Consider the following 21,496-nt stretch of genomic DNA (forward strand, 5'->3'; position numbering starts at 1 on the left):
GTAATTCAGATTATTCCTCCCAATATGTGATACCTTGCATTTGTCAGTATCTCAACAATCATATGGCCTATTCACCTAATTTTTGCCCCAGTTGAGGAAAACAATTGAGCAGTTTTTATTGTTGACTAATTTAAATAATTTCTTGTCATCTGAAATTTTTTCCATCTTGCTCTTTGCATGCTTTTCCAGATCATTGATGAATATTTGAAAATCACTGTATGGACCCTTATGATACCTCACTGTTAACCTTTTATTAAACTGAGGCCCAGATTTTTAAAACTGACTAATGATTTTAGGTACCTTGTGTGATACCCTCCGGCGTACAATCTGGACTGTGAGACTGCTGTGTCCCCTTTTAGTCTCTGTATCAGGGTACCTCTCATACTGTTCTGCTAGTGACAAGCAGCCCCTTCAGACTTTGCTCTCACATAGCCATTACCCTTTGAAGGCACACCCAAAGTTACTTGCAGGCTCTCACAGTCACTCATGAACTATACACAGGGAGACACCAGCAAATCCCCCCAGCTCCAGCTTTGTACCCCAGAATGTACACTACTCAAGACCTTCTTGATCAGTGTAAGATCATTAATTAGTTTGCCACTCCTTCAAAGTGTAGTGGACATGCCCCAGCCTTTGTAGTCTGAGTAGATTCCTCAAGCACCTTAGACAAACTGGTAAAAATAAAACATTAAAATAAGTTTAACTACAGAAAGATAGATTTTAAGTGATTGTAAGTGTTTGGCATAAAGGCCAGAGTTGGTTACATAAGAAATAAAAGATAAAATCACACTCTAAATCCCAAACTTGATCAGACTAAGCAAGATTTGAATCAAGTAGTTTTATCTCACCGTACTGGGTGTTGCAGGCAGAATTCAATTCATAATTCATACTAACTAGAAAGCCTAGTTAGGACCATCTCTTCTCCCCAGTTCAAGGATGTTTCCCTTTGTCTTGCAAATGTTCTTGCTTCTAGGTGTTGAGATGTGGGAGGAGAGAGGCAAAGTGGCAATGTCATTCCCCCATATTTTATACTCTCTTCCAGGTGCTGGAAAGATCCTCGCTGTGTCATAGGGGTTAGACAGCCTCCATCTTGTATGTGCTCTCTCAGGAGTCTTTGGGAGGGGTCCACTAGGAGAGTAGACTCTCCTTGATAGGCCATCAATGCATGGCTGACTAATTCTGATGTTAATCTGTCTTGGAGGTGTTAGTTGCTCCTTTGTTGCCACGGAAAGGCTAACTGTGAGCATCTCCCAAACTCACCACATATTTCAGTAACACACATGCAAAACTTCATGGCGTCACTTACAATGGTAATACATACAATTCAACAAGATAGTAATGTTCAACAGATCCTGGCTTTTCAAATGATACCTCACAAGGCATACTTAGTACATAACATATTATAAGTTATATAACTGTGGTGAATATGTAGGTACAGGGTGTTATTTTGAGATACAGTGTGTCACACTTTAATTTTTGCATGACCATCTTGAGATAGCTCAAGTGTACTGAGCACACTCTCTCTAAAGATTCTGTCTCCTCATTGTCTTTGAGATTGGGCTCCCGTAAACTAAGGCATCCAAAATCACTGGTCACTTTTGCAAATCTTGGATGGACGATTTAATTCCTGCTTTCTTCTACTGACATTTAGTCAATTTATAATCCATGATTGTACTTAATTTCCTTAAATTAATTCCTTAATTACCTCATGAACTACTTTATTAAAGGCCTTTTGAAAGTCCATTATGTTTGTTCCTGATTAATTTTTCACTATATATACTGTTAATTATATTTTTCCAGATGTGTCACCTTGGATAAAAATAGACTAGTTGATTTCACTTTTGTGTAGCCAGTTACTATGCAGTTTCACTATCATCAGGCTCTTGTGCACACTGTTGCAATGTTCGGTTTGCAGTAGCTTCAGGGAGAGGTTTGCCTTTAAAAACAAACAAACAAAAACCCAAACTTTTCAGTGGAATTAAAAAAAAAATAGTATTGTAAAAGCATTTGAAAAAAACCTCTACATCTTGGGCCAGGTTTGACTGAATGGTGTCTCCTTACTGTGTTTGCCTATCTGGAATCAAGCTGTTTTCTCTCGCCCTAAAGATTGCCTGCTGCTACTGAGTGTTTTGCCCCAGCATTCTTTTGTTGTAGGGGTCCAAGCTACCATTGAACTCTGCAGAGAAGTGTGTACACACAATATGTGTGATTTCAGGTAGTTAAAACTTGTATGCTAAATAGTAAAAAGATGATCTACACAATACTGTTTAAAAACAAACAAGTTTGTTTGTTCACCATAGCTCTGGTGAAGTTCTGTTGTGGGGAGGGAACTTTGTCACCCATTAGAGAACATGTTGAGGTGTCAGCATCCCACAGAGCAGCAGCTAATTGGTATAGACACTAATAGCAAATGTATCAGTGTTGAGACTATTTGAACTTTTTCATTGTAGTGTCCATTTGTACTACCTGTTTCCAAGTCTAGAGGAAGGGGGGTTAGCTACATATCGCACTGCCATTGTTCAGAACCAGCATCTTGCTATGCTGGCCAAGGTATGTACAGGCATTTTTATCTCTTTCTTGGAATTCTGTAGCTATGATGTCTGGCAGTGGGTGGGTTAGTTACTGGTCTGTCTATCCACCTATCAGTGTCTTTACTATATGTTTTGGATTTGAGTTTGGTCACTAGCTCTGTCATTAGTTTTTCAGGTAAACTTTGAGGAAGCCAAATTTGGAATCTGACAAGGGGAGGGAGGAGTATGGAGGGGGCATTCAGGAGGAGTGACTCCTTCAGCTAATATATGGACTTCTAGGGCTCCTGTCATTAAGGCCTTCAAATATTTAACCGTTTGTTGCACTGGAGCTAGTGAATGTAGGTAGTGAATGGATAATTGAAGAGCAAATTTGATAGTTGTAGAAGAACCTATAGTACAGCTTATGTAGCAAGAAAGCATAGGGGGAGAAAGGTGAGAAAACTCCATTTGATTATTTCCCAGACTGGATATTCACTTTTCAGGTTTACTGCCTTCTGGCAAAGAATAATATTAGAAGGGCTTTTTGTGATAAATAAGATGGAAAAATACAAGAAGTTCTATGAAGTTTAGCTTGTTGTTAGATTCTGTGAATAATATATTTTTGGTGGATTTTTTTAAAATTTTCTTTGTGATACTAAGATTGGAATATGCTACAGAAACCCAATTAAATCCATTTTCATGATGGTTTGATATTCTGTTGTTCAAAGTTGGGTTTGTTAACAGTGAAAATCTTACTACATTTGATTTAAAAGAAACACCCTCCCTTCTGTAACAACAACAATATAGCAAGCCAAAGACTTACTAAGATTACACCACCCAAAATTGATACTCTAAATATATTGCCTATGGTTTCAAAATGCCCTTTTTAGTTTTCTTTCTCCATAGCCAATAATTTTAAAATGTGTGATCAAGTCCAGAATTATTGTCAAAGATTGTGCATTTAACTTCCTGTCTTGTGTTCTTCATTTCCTGTCAGGAATGGAGAGGCAAGGAATGAATCCAGTAATTTTCTTCCAAAGGGCTTCTTTAAGTACATACTGACCAAGACAGTACAGATTACAGAAAAGCTTTTCAATCAAAGCTCCATTCATAAATATGTTGTTGTTAAACTACCTGACACTTTAACATGCTTTATCATTTAAAATCCTGTGTGAAAACGGTGCATATGTTCTTAAAAATATCCATGTTCTAAATATGTTACCACATTTATGGCATCTTTTGAGAAAGTTGTTTATTTATCTTATAGATGTTTTATAATGTAAATATATTTTATTTATTAAATATAAAAGTACCTGATTTTTGGGGGGATGCTTTTTTTCCATCATTCCTTCCCTCCCCTTCTCCCCCAGCCCATTTAAATATCCCTCTACAACATCACATTGCTTCAAACTTTCTTCAGTTCAAAGAAGATAAGTAAGATCTCGGGTATATGTTGGTCTGTAATTGTCTGGAAAGGTCGTGGTTGAATAATACAAGGTAGACTCTTCTGTATTGTGGTTTGCCCTAGTCCTCTGTGGATTTCTCTGAGGATCCAATATATGGGAATATTTCTTCTGGCTGAGTTGGCCCATCTTCTCTAAGGGCTTGTCTACATTACCCGCAGGATTGCAGGCAGCAATCGATCCACCGGGGGTCAATTTATCGCTTCTAGTCTGGACGCGATAAATTGACTGCCAAGCACTCTCCCGTTGACTCCGGTACTCCAACAGAGCGAGAGGCGCAGGCGGAGTCAAGGGGGGATCTTCAGCTGTCAACTCACCGCAGTGAAAACACCGCGGTGAGTAGATCTAAGTATGTTGACTTCAGCTACATTATTCACGTAGCTGAAGTTGTGTAACTTAGATCGACCTCTCCTCTCCCACCTCCCCCCCCCAGTGTAGACCAGACCTTATAGTCTGTATCTACATATGGAGACACAGAGCACCTGGGTTTTCCTTTTAGGAATCTCCTTCCATCATTGCTTTAGCTCAAAGTGGGACACTTTCGATTTGCCAAAGATAGATTTGCTTTGTTTGGCTGGTTTTTTTTGTTTGTCTGTCTGTCTGTCTGTCTGTTTGTTTTTGGCAGACTGTTTTAGATGCACCTGTAGGCCACCTACCTTTCTCAAAGTCCCAATTTTATTCTAGGTATTGGTGCACCCAAATTGTTTGCATAATTTTGGGATTCAAACTACCAATGTCTGTTGCTCTCAAATTACTTTATAATCCAGTTTTAGAAAAGATATTGGCAACCTACCTTGATCAAATCTGAAATTAATAATTTACTCAAGAAAGTATTAAGCTGGAAAAATTGGAGTTGACACTAAAAGCAGAAAATATCCTTTGAGAAGATTAAATTCAGTGTAAACTACAATATTTTATTTTGATGTTGATTCTTCAGAGCAGTTTGTCTCAGTTTACAAAGTGCAGTGTAATATAAGTGATATCTTTTTTGTTGTATGGCAAATAGGTTTTATCTATTGGAAATTCAACACTGTTTTTTAAATTGATATACATTTCAGACCATACATCTCTAAACTGTTTCAGTACTCCATCCTTACCTATTAAATGCACTCTAGGGGGATACAGTTGAAAACTAATGAGAAACTGGTCTGTGGAATCTTACACCAGTTTGGGGAAAACCTATTCTAATACACATTTTGCAAAATGCACAAATGTCTCTTCTTCAAAAATTCCTTTAATGGCTTTGTGTCAAAAAGATGACTATGTAAAAGGAAACCTAGTAACTCCTACGGGCATTTCCATATCAGAATGATCATATATCACATGATACATGTGACTCAGTACCTGTATATATAGGAAAGCAGTCCTATAGATCAGTGGTTCTTAAACTAGGGGCGCCCTTGTTCAGGGAAAGCCCCTGGTGGGCCAGGCCAGTTTGTTTAGCTACCGCATCCACAGGTTTGGCCGATTGTGGCTCCCACTGGCCGTGGTTCGCCGCTCCAGGCCAATGGGGGCTGTGGGAAGGGCAGCAGCAGGCATGTTCCTCGGCCTGCGCCACTTTCTGCAGCCCCCATTGGCCTGGAACGGCGAACCACAGCCAGTGGGAGCTGCAATCAGCCAAACCTGCAGATGTGGCAGGTAAACAAACTGGCCCGGCCCGCCAGGGGCTTTCCCTGAACAAGCGGCGCCCCTATTTTGAGAACCACTGCTATAGATTATAAAACAGACTGATGTGAATATTTCACATTTGAGGAAAAAAGAAAGTCATATGGCCTTGTGGGGGAAGAGATAGTTTAGTGGTTTGAGCATTGGCCTGCTAAATTCAGGGTTGTGAGTTCAATCCTTGAGGGGGCCATTTAGGGATCTGGGGCAAAAATTGGGGATTGGTCCTGCTTTGAGCAGGGGGGTGGACTAGATGACTGCCTGAGGTCCTTTCTAACCCTCATATTCTATGATTCTATGATTAACTGTTCCACAGACTAGAGGCATTTGCTACTGCCACGTGTTGCTGCGGTAAGCCTGCTTCAGGAAGGAGATGGATTTTTATTGGATTCTGGCCACCGAGGTTACTTCTCTCTAACTTTATTCCTCTTTCAGAGTAGCAGCCGTGTTAGTCTGTATTCGCAAAAAGAAAAGGAGTACTTGTGGCACCTTAGAGACTAACAAATTTATTAGAGCATAAGCTTTCGTGAGATACAGCTCACTTCATCGGATGCATCCGATGAAGTGAGCTGTATCTCACGAAAGCTTATGCTCTAAAAAATTTGTTAGTCTCTAAGGTGCCACAAGTACTCCTTTTCTTTTATTCCTCTTCTCTTTGGTGAAATCTTTTCCCCCATCTTTAATTCCCCCACTTCTTCAAGGAAAAACATCATGAAATTATACTACTGTGGCATCATTCAACCATGAGACAGGATTAGGTTCATTCTTACCTCTTTTCCCTCACCAAACTCATCCATAGAGGTCAGTACTACCATCGCTCCCTATGGCTTTCCTTCCACCCTTGTTTTTACAATTTTTCTTTATCCTGGATAGTTGTCAAGAGTTCAATATCAAACTTTAATTGTTTACATAGTAAGCTACAATAGAGTAGTCTAGTTTTATATTTGAGGACTAATTATGCACCATTGTTAGCTGGAGGACTGCTTTTCAATTTCCTCAAACTGAGTTGTTCCACAATAATGTATATAACTTGAATGCTTGTATTTTTATAGTGCAAATGGTCAACTGTTTCCACTGACGTTTTCACGTATTTTGTTGGTATTTGTAGAAGCTGGAACTGGATCGGTTTATGCTTTATGCTCATGGACCTGACCTTTGTAGGGAATCGGATCTACGTCATGCGATGGCCAACTGTTTTGAAGCCTTAATAGGTAAAGTATGTACCTACTCTGTATGTATGTGTGCATGTTACATATATTATCCATAATATTATTTTGTATGCAGTAGGACTATGAAAAACATTGGTTTCTGACCTTCTTAATGAAATATTGACCTTTTTTTACTTACATATATAGTCCTGAAGCTTTACAACTCCACCTCATCTTAGAAGAGACCAGGGTGCAGGCAGTCTAGCCTAGCGGTCACAGCTGGGTGGAGGTCTGCATACTAGGGACAGTAGTCACTGATAAGGAATGGGAAGAAACATGTATGGAATGTAACGAAGAGTGAGGCTGGGGTTGGAGACTGGAGATCAGAGGGAGTAGCAGGCTGGACTCAGGAGGCAAAAGTCAGGGTCAGAGACAGGCTGGAGTCAGAGACTGAAGATCAAGGAAAGTCTGGCATTGCAGCAGGCTGATGTCTGTGTGATTGCCCTGGCAACCGCCGGGATTAAATAGGGCAGTTGGCCAATCAGAGGGTTGTCACTCTGTCTCTTGAGCAGTAGTTCTTGCGGTGCCTACTCTCCACAGTGCTCCCTCGCTATGCCTTAGCTTAGCCAGCCAGTGGTACTGTAGGAATTAGCAGTTGTCCCAGGCTCTGAAGACACGGGTTCTAGTCCCCAGATCCTTTAACTTATGCATGATACACACTTCGGTACTGAATGCCATGTGAACTCCACTGATTAACATTGGGCTTCTGTAAAGAGACAGGCAGGTGGAAGTTCAGGGCTTCAAAGTGAAGTTGCATGTACCTGCAAATCTGTGGAATTTCTCACAATGAAGTAAAAATGTTCACAGAATAATTTAACTGTAAAAGGAAGTTTACTATAACTGTAGTTCTGCTTCCTCCTGTACTGTCCATGTCTAGAGCATGTCTCTCTAGACTATTCCTAATCCTGAGTATTTGCCAGTTCTGACTGCTATCCAGATTTTGCAGACAGTTTGAATCAAGTCATACACATTTTCCGTTGCCTGTTAATTTGTGAGACTTGGATAAACCAGCACAGACACCTGCCAAGACAATTTTAGGGTTTTTTTGGTTGGTTGGTTGGTTTTTTGTTTGTTTTTTCTTCAAAGACAAACCTTGAGAATTCAGCCAAGGCAGTATAGGAAAGTATAGCATGCTAACAAAATTCTTCCAACTGAAAGAGGAACCAGCATCAAATCAGCTGGAGGGCTCTAAAATCTTGTTCGATGACTGATTGCACTGGGTAACAAGTATCAGTGAAGAGAGAAAACCCCAGTGTCATCTGCTGTTATCAACCAAAGCACAGAAAACAAGTTGGCAGGCAAATGAAAATTGGTGTGCAGTGTATCCCAAGTTATAGCCACTTTATTGTACATAGTGGGTTTTTTTATATAATTCATCTTTATATCTGGACAGAATAAACAAAATATTAATATAAATACATTTTTGTGTATATATATATATGTGTGTATGTTGTGACGGGGCAAGGCCAGATGGCTATAGAAAAGTAGTGGGAGATAGAATATCAGGGTTGGAAGGGACCTCAGGAGGTCATCTAGTCCAATCCCCTGCTCAAAGCAGGACCAATCCCGAACTAAATCATCCCAGCCAGGGCTTTGATATATTGGCTCCAGGCTAAACAAATCCCTGGTACCAGGATAAGTGAAATGGCAGCTGCTCCAGGTCAATTAAGACATCTGGAGCCAATTAAGAACTTTCCAGAAGGCAGGGAGAAGGCTAGGTTGATTGGGACACCTGAAGCCAATCAGGGACTGGCTGAAACTAGTTAAAAGCCTCCCATTTAGGTCAGGACAGATGTCAGGAGCTGTCGGAGGAAGTTGCGCTGTTGGAGAGGCTGAGTAGTACACACCATATCAGGCAGAAGGAAGCCCTGAGATAAGGGTGAAATGGAGCTCGAGGAAGTTAGGGCTGCTGTGGGGAAGTAGCCCTGGGAATTGTATGTGTCATGTTTCTAAAAGGTCAACTACCATAGCTGATACTATTAGGGTCCCTGGGCTGAAGCCCGGAGTAGAGGGTGGGCCTGGGCTCCCCCCCGACCTTTGCCCCCTGTTTAATCACTGAGACTGGGAGACAACAGAGACTGTGCAAGGAAGGATAACTTCTCCTCACCTCCCTCGCTGGCTTATGATGAAAATAGCTCAGTAGACTGTGACCTTTGTCTCTAGAGAAAGAAGGGTTACATGGAGGGTCACAGTGAGCTTCTGAGGCTAGCAAAATCCACCAGGAAACGCGGGACCCACGGAGACAAGGACAGAGCTTTGTCACAATGTTTATGTACATACATACTCACACACATGCACTCACAATAAAATAAAATCCAACAGTTCAGATTTATACACTACAATTGAAAATTCAAATGTACGAAGTACAATAATAAAGTTTAATTTATGTATAAAAGGTGGTAACTACACAAAAGACATGGAAAGCATAAAAGTAAAATGAACAAGCAGTGAAGTAAAATAAAATTTATGGGTGAACTCCACAGTAATCATTTCATACAGTAATTGGAGACATTACGGAAATGGGTTATGCTACCCACAGTACTGAATTAGAAGCTAGTGGAGATTGCTTTTTATCTATTGTGTGTATATATATATGTATGTGTAATATATTTATGGTAGGTGAGGCCTTTCTTAAGATTATCTGACACTTCCCATTATAAGACCTTGTTTTCAGTTGTTTATAAATGTTATCAAACTGTTTGGGCTGACATTTTCCATGCCTCAGGCTGATTTTTGAGGGGAAAATTTCATCCAAAACCGTTGGGCTGTTTCTGAGCACAATGCTTAGGAAAATACATTATTTTGGCCATGTTAAAAAAAATTCTGGTGACCTTTTCTTTGAACAGCTGTAGTTCCCCCATACTTTGGAAAAGGGACTAAAAATTTGCCAGGAGGTGGCTTTTGTGTCAGGGATATGCCTTTGTGATCCCTGTGATGCTGGCTGCCCATGTCATGCTAGAGTGTATTCAAGTCAGTTCACTTGTATATATCTAACCTTTATTTGATCTATAAGTGTGTACTCAGATGTTTAAACTTCATGAAAATTAGTGGACTGTTACCTGTATTATTTTCACTTATCCATTCCTGTCATAATGTAATAGCAAACATTTACATGGTAAATACTCCTGTAACTATCAAAGAAATCTTGTGCAATGCTAATGAAGGACCTAATAATTCCACAGCAAGTGGCCATTATATATATAATCAGAGTTTAATTTATGTATAAAAGGTGGTAACTACACAAAAGACATGGAAAGCATAAAAGTAAAATGAACAAGCAGTGAAGTAAAATAAAATTTATGGGTGAACTCCACAGTAATCATTTCATACAGTAATTGAAAAGCCCATGTGTGGAAAGACACTGTCAGCTGGCTTTCAGTGTAAAAGAGCTATAAATATGGATACAAGAAATGATACATCATCTCTGGACTGTTAGGATTCTAATAGGGCAGAATATCTGAATGAGAAGACGGAGATCCCCAGAGTTATTCTGTGTAGCCCTGAAGGACTTTTGAGAAACTGGCAGTGTATTACATCACTGCCACCATTTGGAGTTATAAACTGTGATTTACCTGTTGTTATATTTTACCTGCTTTAACCTCTCAATAACTCTCATTCTTTTTTTCTTAGCTAATAAACTGTTAGTTAGTTTACTACAGAATTGGCTGCCAGCATTGTCTTTGGCGAAAGATCTAGAGTACCAATTGATCTGGGGTAAATGATTGGTTTCTTGGGACTGAGAGCAACCTAATGTGCTGTGATTTTAGGTTTAAATAACCTTTTATCACAAAGGTAAGTTTGTCTGGGTGGCAAGATAGACTGGAGAATCTAAGGGGTCTAAGTGGCAGAGTTCTGTGCAGTGGATATAAAGGCTGCAACCCAGCTGATGATCCATGTAGGTCTCAATATGATGCCACATGATGGAATTCCTGTTTTCCTTTTTGAAAATTTAGGAAATATCATACACAAAACATTAAAAGAACATTACTAAGGTTGCCAAGTCAAGACCTCAAAAGTTAACTTTGGCATTTTTTAATGTCATTAAAGCCTATATGAAAGGGGAAGAAAAAGAAAAGAAAAGAAGAATGGTCATAGTGGGTCAAAACAAAGGTCCATCTAATCAAGAATCCTGTCTTCCGACAGTGGCCAATGTCAGGTGCTCCGTAATACAAATTACTACCAATATTGTTAGTGGTACTATTAGTTTGTCATTTCCCTATAGTCTGGGTGCATTATCACACAGTCATATTTTTGTATTATTGCTGTTTCTCTCCAAAGGGATGGTGGTAAGATAAATATATGAGAGGACAAGAACCCAGACCATTGTTGACTTCAGCAATCCTGTGACAATTCTCATAAGTGTTCAACTGCATGTTGACAGGCTTTGTATGTACTTTACCTGCTCATGCTGGCATGCACCATTCAGCTGCTGAGAAGACGAGGGCCAAGGTGGCTTTCAGCTAGATTTGAGTGTCTGTGCCCCAACTGATCCCACCTAGTTTGTGAATTATATTGCTCCTGTTTGTATCTTGGCGGTGGTCTTTGTCAGATGTTGGCGGGTTGTGAGGCTATGATCCAGAATCACACCAAGATATTTAAGGAAATCTTTGTTCCTAAGTTTGGTGTTCCAGAAGGTAACATTCAAATTTGTTGCTCCGGTGGAAAAAACAGACGTAGCTGTTTTTCCAAGGGTTTGGTCTGAGTCACCGTAACCTATAGCCCTCCCCCAGCTTTTTCAGATCTAGGTAGAAGTGCTCACTTGGATGTGATCAAAAGGTCATCTACATATCCAAAGTTCCAAGACTGGGTGTGACATAACAGTACAATCCAGACCAATGAGTAGCTGTGTCACTTCTGCCTTGTAACCTGGGTTACCCTTTACAAAGCCTTGTTGCTACCTGGACTGCTCACAAATAGCCTCCAGCATGTCGGTCACTCCCAGATATGTCTGTGTGTGTGCTGTAGCCAGCCAGCCACACCTTAAAGTTTACCACAGGGTGACCCCAACACACTCCTAGACTTCAATTTCCCCCCAGAAACGTATGTCCTGTACTGGAGTGTCCAGCTCATTCCTAGATAGTACAAATATATTAAGTCTGTTATTCCTTTAAGGGAATAACATGCACACAACTTGTTACCCCCAGTGGAGTTACCCAAACACTTCCACTTGAGTGTACTGGATTAGATAAAACAATAAAAAAAGTTTTATTAACCACAAAGAGAGATTTTAAGTGTGTACAAGTAATGAAGCATCAAAGTCAGAAATGGTTACAAGAAATTAAAGATAAAACGTTTACTGGTGCCTAACTTAATCTACATTAGATTCAAAGAAAAGTTCTCTCACCACATGCTTCCAGCAGTCTAACTGACCAAACTTTTTAGGTCAGGGCCCCTCCACCACCCAGCATGCAGTGGCTGCTTCCTTTGTCTTTTCAGGTGCAGTGAATACAATGGGCAGGGAGAGAGAGAGAGGAGTGTCTTGGGGTGTTTGCTCCTTCTTTTTATAGTCCCGTCTCCTCTTTGAGAAGCATTTCCAGCTGGGAGCAAGGCAGCAGTCTATGTGGAAGGGAACTCCATGCTGTTTCTTTGCTAAGATGTGGATTTTTTTGCCCCTGCCCCCTGTCCTGCCAAAGAATGGCTATTTAGCAGGTAGTGGTCCATCAGCCTTGTTTAAACCTTTGTCTCTTAGGAACTGGCTTGGCTACTCCCCAGACTTGTCTGGAAAATCTATTTTTAGTTATTATCTCAGCTTATGTTTATAACGTCTCATATAACGCCACTACATGCACTTTGCCTTGATATTATTGATCAGCAAATTGAGATGTTAAATGATAGCTCAAAAGGCAATCTTGTACAAATATTATTACAAGAGTTTGTACAGTGTGAACACAGTGGTATATTTTGTCTCACTGTTGAAGGCATTTAGCTGATATAAATATTAAAGAGTGATAGTGCCAAGACGTATCCTTTAGGGCAGCATTTCTTAAACTGTGGTCTGGGGGCCCCGGGGATCCGCGGGCACCGTTGATCAACTCCTCCCCCCTCCTCCCAGCGCCTCCTGCACGGTAAAAGTCCAGAGGTGCAGTGGACCTAAGGCAGGCTTCCTACCTGCCCTGGCTCTGCACACTCCCAGAAGTGTCCAGCTTGCCCCTGGGGGGACATGGGGAGGGGGTCTCTGCGTGCTGCCTGAGCACCGACTCCACAGCTCCCATTGTCCAGGAACTTCAGCCAATGGGAGCTGCAGGGCCAGTGCCTGCGGGCAGGGGCAGCGGGCAGATACCCCTTGCCCCCCCACACCTAGGAACTGCTGCCAGAGGGATGTGCAGGTCTCTTTCAGGGGCTGCCCAAGGTAAGCACTGCCCGGCCAGAGCCAGCATCCCTCCCTCACCCCAGCCTCCTGCCCCCACCCAGAGCCTGCATCCAAACTCCCTCCAAGAGCCTGCACCCCCACACATGCAACCAAACTCCTTCCCTGCCCCCCAACCCCCTGCCTGCCCCAGCCTGGTAAAACTTAGTGAGGGTGGAGGAAAGCCAGCGACAGAGGGAGGGGGTATGGAATGAGCGGAGGTGGGGTCTCAGAGAAGGGGCGGGGCAGAGGCAGGGCCATGGTGAAGGGGGCAGGGCAAGGGCTGAGGTGGCTTAAGCTTCCCCGGCATTGAAGCATGATCCCAGTGCTGACTGGTTTGCCCTGAATATGATATTGGACATTGGACTATGACCTATGAACTAAATTCTAAAAGAAATCTTTGCAAAGCTTTACAAAGCTCACCATATCTATGTATCTGAACCTCAAGAATTGAACTCATGTATGTATGTATATTGATCTTTTAACCATTCTCTCTTCCTTTTTTAATAAATTTTAGTTTAGTTAATAAAAATTGGCTATAAGCATGTATTTGGGTAAGATCTGGAATATTCAATAACCTGGGAGGTAATGTGTCTGATCCTTTGGGATTGGTAGAACCTTTAATTTTATATGATGAAATGAGATTGTCAGAGATCTTCATATTTGACTTGGGTACCTGGATGGAGGCCTGAGGCTGGGTTACTTTAAAGGAACTGTGTTGCTTGAACTTCTGAGTAACCAGTGAGGTCATAAAGAAGCTCTTTTGTGCTGGCTTCGTAAATCTAAGTGTTAAAATATCCACCAGCTTTGGGGATTGACTTCCCCATTTGTTGCAGTTCACCCTAACTGGGTAACCTCAGCTGGCCCCCACTGGGACACTGGTCGCAATGTGTTATTAATGTTGGTAAGAATGTATAAGGAAAAGTTTTTCTGTGCAAGTTTGGATGTCTGCTATACCCATCCCCTATATTTGAGTCTGATCAACTCAGCTTAGCTTTGCTGTATAAAGGAACCTAGATGGTGAAACTAGAGACAAACTGAGTTCTTGGGGCACTGAGTAGAAGAGGTGTCAGAGGAACCTCAGCACCAACTACCCGGCTTCACCATGTTACCTAAGATATGGATCACAGCAAACCACGCATGCTAGTTAAGATATGGATCACAGCAAACCACGCATTCTAGTTAAGATATGGATCACAGCAAACCACATCAGAACCCACTCACTATTGAAACTACCTACTAAACAGATGGAAAGTGAAGGACAGTCCGATATGTGAATATGGAGAAGGCATCCAAATCATGGAACGTCTAATGAACCACTGCCCTCTAAGATCATTCTCCAGGGGCACAGCCTTGATTCATTCCATGTAGTTGGAAGCCATAGAATGAATGACAATCCTGGACGTCCATCTTTAATGTTGCCTTTTAGGTTGCCATATGTGATGGGGCACTCACCTCTGGTCAATGCCTCCAGTAAACTGGGTGCAATCCTGCACTTTTTCTTCACTTCTGGCACCCCGTCAACTGCTGACCTCACTAGACCTCCAGCCAAGCCACATATGGTGCACGAATGAAACCCTGCTGGGGTAACAAAGGTCCAACAAGGACTATTGCTGTGCCTTTATTAGTGTTTACAGCCCTGTCTCTGGTTTCAGTTTGAGCCCCTTCTGGGCTAACTTTAAATCCTTCCCTGGTTTGTTATAGGACTTTTCCCCTGGAGACTCTTTGTCTTCACCAGTTCTCACTGCCCCACCTCTCAAGCCAGGACATCACTCAAGTTCAGTCCTCTTCCAGAGGGGTAACCAAGAGTTTATGAGACAATCTGTCTGGCCATATCAGGGTCTTCAGCCCTATTCCAGCTCTTTGCTTCAGCTTCTAAACATACCTTATCCTCTTCTTGGGGCTTAGGACACTTCTCCAGTGGTTGGTGCGGGGACCTGGTCTTACCCACTACTCCAGGACCCAGCTAGGGACCCTATGAACAGCAGTCTCACACTCTTCCCTTTAACTGCTTCCGTTAGCTGCTACTGTTTTTCTTGGGCATTTTCCCACTGGATCTCTTTCCTTTCACCCATTACTTTAGGATTACAGTTCTCTGGTCTACTCTCTCCTTGCAAAAGCAAAATGCAGCCAGAACTCAACTTCTGGTAAACTCTCAGGCCGTATAGCCAAAGCAGAGCACCCTTCCTTGCTACTCAAGTCACAGCTAGGAACTGACTTGCTAAGCCCCTGCAGCTCCTTTTAACTAAGCCATTTGGCCTTTGATTGGCTACCTTGTGAGGCCTCTCTAGGAAGGCCTGGAGGACCCACCTTTTGCTGTTTTTCTCCTGGGGCAGGGTGTAGCAGGGCCATGGGTCTCAAGCAGGGGACCTTGAAGAGCCAGGTACACCTGTTATACTGTACAATATAAGACAGATTTCCCCCATGATCCCAAAACACAAGATTTGTTTCCATCTAAAACCACTAAAGGATCCAAAATATCAGTTAAACGTCATTCCTATATAAAATTGCAACAAGGTCCTAGCAATACCGGTGCTCAGAACTATGATATAAGTAATTTTAAAAAACAGCAGTATTCAACACCCCATTAAACCTAATTCCAAATAAAACCCCCCTACACTGATGTCAATTTGTGAAATAATATATTATTGGGGGGGGCAGGGAGTACTGATGGGTTTCGAATGTTGAGAGTAGTTCTGGCAAAGATTTACGCAAGATATAGGAATGCCAAAGGGACAAAATAAATTCCCTGGCTGCTGTAAGTTGTGTCTTGGTTATAAATGTTCACATATCAAGTGTATGAGAGAATTTTAAGTAGGTGGTTACTTGAAAACACCTATAAACACAGGATTACTTCTAGCCTAATGCTATTAAAGTTCATTGTTCTGGCATACCACTTTGTATCATTGATGTAACTTGTTAGGATTCTAAGAATTTTTTTCTCGTTTTACACTGTTGATTTGATTCTCTTTATATTTCGCAGAAAATTTCATTTTGCACTTTAATTACGAAGAGAGAGGAACTTGTGGTTTCCACAATTGCTGTTGCCTTTTTTGGGGAGGGGGTGATTCGTAGTCTCTATTTTGTACTTTTCTGAATACTAGTGCATTTTTACCCTATTGTATATTGTTCCTTCCATATAGGAGCTGTTTACCTGGAGGGAAGCCTAGAAGAAGCCAAACACTTATTTGGACGTTTACTCTTTAATGACACGGTATTTGTTTTCCTGTTGGCTGAGTTACTTTTAAAAAACTTCTTATTCGTTTACATGTTAATTTTGTCAATTTAATTAAAACCACCATTTTTTATATTTGGCGGTTGGGGTAGAATATACTACATCTGTTTTTCTTAGTTTAAAGGTCATGAAAACAGCATTTTATGATACTGAGTTGTACTGGTCCTGTTGGAAACAGAGTAACATTAATTTGATTCTGTTTGCTCATTGGCTTGCATGAAGAAGAGCAAATAAAGTAGTGCATGAATCTTGTAGAACTCCATTTCAGCAGTTATTACAAATAGTAGAAGTCTGTGTGATGGATTCAAACATTGCTGATCTTTGTGGGGGTCAAAACAATTCTAAATGATAGAATTTCTAGGGGAGGGTGTTTAATTAGGAAATTACATTTTTTAAAAGTATATTAAAAGTACATTGTTTGTAATTCAGAGGGAACCCTTAATTCTGGCATTTCCTAACTTTTGAGTGCTTGACCTGGCAACTTCAACATTCATTTAATGTAGGATTGTTGGGGTTTTTTTAAATATAAAGAGTAAATAAAATAGGGAATATATGATTATGTAAAATAAAGATTTTAACAGCGTAAGTATGAGATGGTCTTTTTATCCATGAGTTGTGCGGACCTAAATGAGTTATGCAACTCATGGGAAATGAATTCCGATAAAACTTTTAAACCACATCATACCATCATGTATTCAGTATATGCCATGTATGTAAAACAAACATTGTGTTAGAGGCATTAAAAATGTTTTGGGACTATTTTTTGTAGCCCTCCAAGTGTTAAAGCTAGGTGTTTCAACCACCATCAGTCCTACTACACAGTTAAAGTCTGCTCCATATTGGCTATGTAGAAGGCCATTGAGGATTGATATTTGCTGATTTTTTTGTTGTTGTTGCTGTTGTTGTTCATTTATATATTTTTAAGATGTTTAATTCAGCACCATGGATGTGTGCACATCACTAGCCTATGTAACCACACATTCTCATTACTTTACCCTCTTCCTCCTTCTCATTGTTTGATGCAGACTTGTGCTTTTTGCACAACTGGCTTGTAAGCCTTTTGAAGTAGGGACTGGGTCATCTTACGCATTCAAAAAGTACTTAGCATTTGGATGACGGGGCATGTAAGGCGCTAGTGCATATAAATTATAGTTATACTACAGAAGAGACCACTGACACGATGGCCAGGGAATTAATTAAATGATATTTTTCTTCTTTAAAGTCTCAAAGTCTGTGGAACAACAAATAATATTTGAGACATATAAGTATTTTGTGGCATATTCTATCTCACTATTTACATGCTTCTGAGTGTTATAATGAATGAAGCCTACATGACCTAGAGTTTTAGTCTTGGCTTTTGGTCAATTTTAAACCTGCTGCGGAGCAAGTGGTGGGAAATAAAGTTCGACAATTAGCTTCAACAAATATTTTTTTTTACTTTTTTTTTTAAACCATTTTTATTTGGTTCAAGAATTTTTCTGCATCTTCGACACAAGCTCATTGGGAGAACTACCGGCAGCTTGAGTAGTGAATACACTATTTTAAAAATGAGATTGATAGCACTATTGAATTTGCAATAAGCAGCGGCAGCATCTGAAACAGTTCAGTTTTTCAAGTAATGCCATCTTATTTAGTACTGTGGAATTTGTTAAATGACTCCCTTGACCACTAAAGGCATCTCTGAATGTTTGCAGGACCTACAGGAAGTATGGCTTAATTACCCACTACACCCACTCCAAGTAAGTGTGCCTTTGTCTATCATAAATTTCATATCTGTATTTTATTTCTAAGGATTTCTAAGGCATTCAGCTGTGGTGATATCTTAGAATATTTAGTATCAAGTAGCCATTTTTGCTTTTGTGAATTTTTGTAAATAACAAGCTTTCACCTCATGGCCTGTGTTTAATATATGTGTGGATTTGTAGCAAGATAAATCTAGTGAGAAGTAACTTTGTCTTCCTCCTGTTTATCTATTATACCTAGAAAACTGGATACAAAAAACAGTCTGTATGCATATTTTATTGACCTCAGCATTTAGATCCCAACTTAATCATGGGAGGTCAAGGGGTTTGAATCAAATTGCTTAAAAACATATTGCTAATTTTTTTGCTGTAATATAGCATGGTTATTTTTAACAGTGATTCCAATAAGATTAATATTACATAGACACTTAAAGTGTTGGCAATTTAATCAGTCTCTTTTCTCATCTATTTAGAAAGTCAATGCGTGGTTAAAGTACTAGTAGAGAATGTGGGAGCCTTAGGTTCAAGTCCCTGCTCTGCCACAGACTTCCTGTGCGACCATGAGCAAGTCACTTAAGCTCCCTGTGCTTCAGTTCTCCATCTGTAAACTGGGGATAATAGAAATTTTCTATCTCAAAGAGGTGTTGTGATGATAAATATATTAAAGATTGTCAGGTGCTCAGCTACTATGGTGATGGGAGCCATACAAGTACCATAGATAAACATTGCTGTGGTTCATGGCAACTGTATCTGTGGTCCACCAAGGGCATCCACTCTAGGCTCCCGGCTCCTCAGCCATCACCTCTCTTGGTAGAGACCTGTGTCTCTTTTCCTCCTGAGCAGAGTTTTTCCAGGCTGCACAATTCCCTGCCTGCAGTAAGATGTTCCCAGCAAGTCACACAGCTTTGCTTTCTCACCAGAGGCTATGAACAGCATAATGGTCTGCAGTTCTAAGTTACCACACAACTTTTCATAAGCAAGCATTTTCATTCTTAAGATGAAAGGATTACAGAGAAAACATTGACAGGTTTCTGAGTAGCAGCCGTGTTAGTCTGTATTCGCAAAAAGAAAAGGAGTACTTGTGGCACCTTAGAGGCTAACAAATTTATTTGAGCAAGCTTATTTGAGCATAAGCTTGCTCAAATAAATTTGTTAGTCTCTAAGGTGCCACAAGTACTCCTTTTCTTTTTAGAGAAAACATTAAAAACAATAAAAGAACCTACCCACATGTTAAAAAGCTTGCCAGAGATCACTTCAGCTTCAACCTTGGTCTCTGGTAGGTGTCATTCCTTCAACTTCCACAACTGAGTTTTCCCCATTGTTAATGGAAATAGATTTCAGTTCCAGCCTTCCAATGTGGCTTTGCGAGCTCCTGAGAGAAGCTCTCCTCATTCTGTGTTTTTGTTTTGGGTTTGTTTGTTTTAACCTCTCTCTCTCTCTCTCTCTCTCTCTCTCTCTCTCTCTCTCTCTCTCTCTCCTGATCTGTGCTTCTGCATGGGTACAACTTACATTAGAGCTAGCACCATGCATTTATTCACCATAGGTTATCACTAGTTATTTCTCTTTTCTGCCCCCACTCGTTTGGGCTGAAGATTTCATTTCCCCTTTGGCCCAGACACTTCCTACATCCCCAGTTGGCATTGATGCTCTCTGCTCTTGGACAGAGTCGGCCTGAAGAATACCATTGTAAGCATTATTAGAAATAACCTTAACATTGTCCTTGTTCCAAGAGTCCATTCTTGTCTGGCACATTGTTCAACAGAGTCCTCTGAACCTGCAGGTCTCACATCTGTAACAGTTCTCCTCTCCCCCTTTCCCTGCCCCCCCGAGAGGTTACATACAATCATGGCCCACAATAATAAAACCATGAAAACCATTCATTTAATACAGTGGACCCCAAAGATTCTTAAACTTAATTCATAAAGTGTCCCAAATGTATGGCAGAAAATTGTCATATCGGTCACAGACATTTTATGCTTTCTACCTCTTTTGTCTCAGACATATTACTCTTTCTACCTGTTTTGTCCAAACCAAGTCCCTGAATTTTTGTGCAGAGTTCATTTGACTTCACTGAGGTTCTTCTTGGGTGCAGGGTGTCCTCACACACAGATCTAAGGACAAGGAACCAAATGCTTCATATATACTCTGAGGAGCTCTGAAATGGCATTATAGATTAAGTATTGCCATTAGCTCAATGCTCATGAGTTATTTGTACAACAGCCCAGACTGGTGTGTACACAAGAGAGAAGTAAATAAACAAAAGTCTTAATGGAAAGAGATTTCAGTTCCAGCTTTCCAAGGTGGCAGTGCAAGCTCCTGAGGGAAGCTCTCTCCCTGTAGTGATCTGTACTTCTGCATTGGTACAACTTACATTGGAGCTAGTGCCGTCCATTTATTTCCCAAAAGAGAGAGAGTTATTTCTCTTTCCTACTCCCACTTGTTTGGACTGAAGATTTAATTTCCTCTTTGGCCCAGAAATCACTTACTTCCCGACTTTGGCATTGATTCTCTCTGCTTTGGGGCAGTGTTGGCCTGAAGAATACCATTGTAAATATTATTAGAAATTACTTTAACATTGTCCTTTTAAATTTTTTATTTTAAAGCTTTGCCATTTCTTTCTGTTTTTAAAGAAAGTAGTAGGGTGGGTTTGTTTGGTTTTGTTCACTTTTTGGTCTGCTTCTTGATTATCCAAGTGTCAGTCCAAGTGTGAGGTGGATGTTTGTGTATATACACAATGCACATTTTTGTTTTTCCCTCACAAACGGTCAATGGTTTTCAAAAGATTTGCTGTTCTCAAAAAAGATCTTTTTTCTTAGAAATGTATAGTGGCCTTCTATCATTAATTTTTATTTGTTATTATTTACAGCTGCAAGAATCCAACACTGATCGGCAACTTATCGAGACTTCCCCAGTTCTCCAGAAACTTACCGAGTTTGAGGAAGCAATTGGAGTCATTTTTACTCATGTTCGACTTCTGGCGCGGGCCTTCACTTTGAGAACTGTGGGATTTAACCACCTGACTCTGTGAGTATAAAGCAGAATCCCACGTTGAACTATGGTAATCTTACTGTTGATTTCCTTAATGGTCCATACTTATAATAAGAAACAACTATGTATGTTTAATGAAGGTCATGATCTAATAATGCAACCTGAGGTCATCAGAGAGCCTGGAATTGCTGCAACAAAGCATGACATTTTGTAGCATGTTAGCTGCCTCATTTTAACAGCACCATGTAACAGCATGGATTGGATTACAAGAGGAAGCATTCGTGAGAGATATGTTCATGTGAGGGGTTCATAAATGGCAAGAGGAAAGTCACAGTTCAAAGC

General features: G+C 40.6%; 1 protein-coding gene across 3 annotated transcripts in view; it reads left to right on the forward strand.

Annotated features, from left to right (window-relative positions):
- DROSHA (drosha ribonuclease III) overlaps positions 1-21,496 on the forward strand; it is a 113,787-nt gene that overhangs the window by 74,954 nt on the left and 17,337 nt on the right. For all 3 annotated transcript variants that reach the window (XR_006279074.1, XM_043508433.1, XM_038388590.2), the window contains exons 21-25: positions 2,451-2,550; positions 6,744-6,846; positions 16,333-16,403; positions 18,119-18,163; positions 21,033-21,190. Coding sequence is in view for 2 of the 3 variants with exons in the window: in XM_043508433.1 (XP_043364368.1) it covers positions 2,451-2,550; positions 6,744-6,846; positions 16,333-16,403; positions 18,119-18,163; positions 21,033-21,190 (477 nt within the window). In the remaining variant the exon portion in view is untranslated. The remainder of the gene's footprint in view (positions 1-2,450; positions 2,551-6,743; positions 6,847-16,332; positions 16,404-18,118; positions 18,164-21,032; positions 21,191-21,496) is intronic.

Source organism: Dermochelys coriacea, chromosome 2 (genome assembly GCF_009764565.3).
Source record: "Dermochelys coriacea isolate rDerCor1 chromosome 2, rDerCor1.pri.v4, whole genome shotgun sequence".
In the NCBI taxonomy this organism is placed as follows: Eukaryota; Metazoa; Chordata; order Testudines; family Dermochelyidae; genus Dermochelys; species Dermochelys coriacea.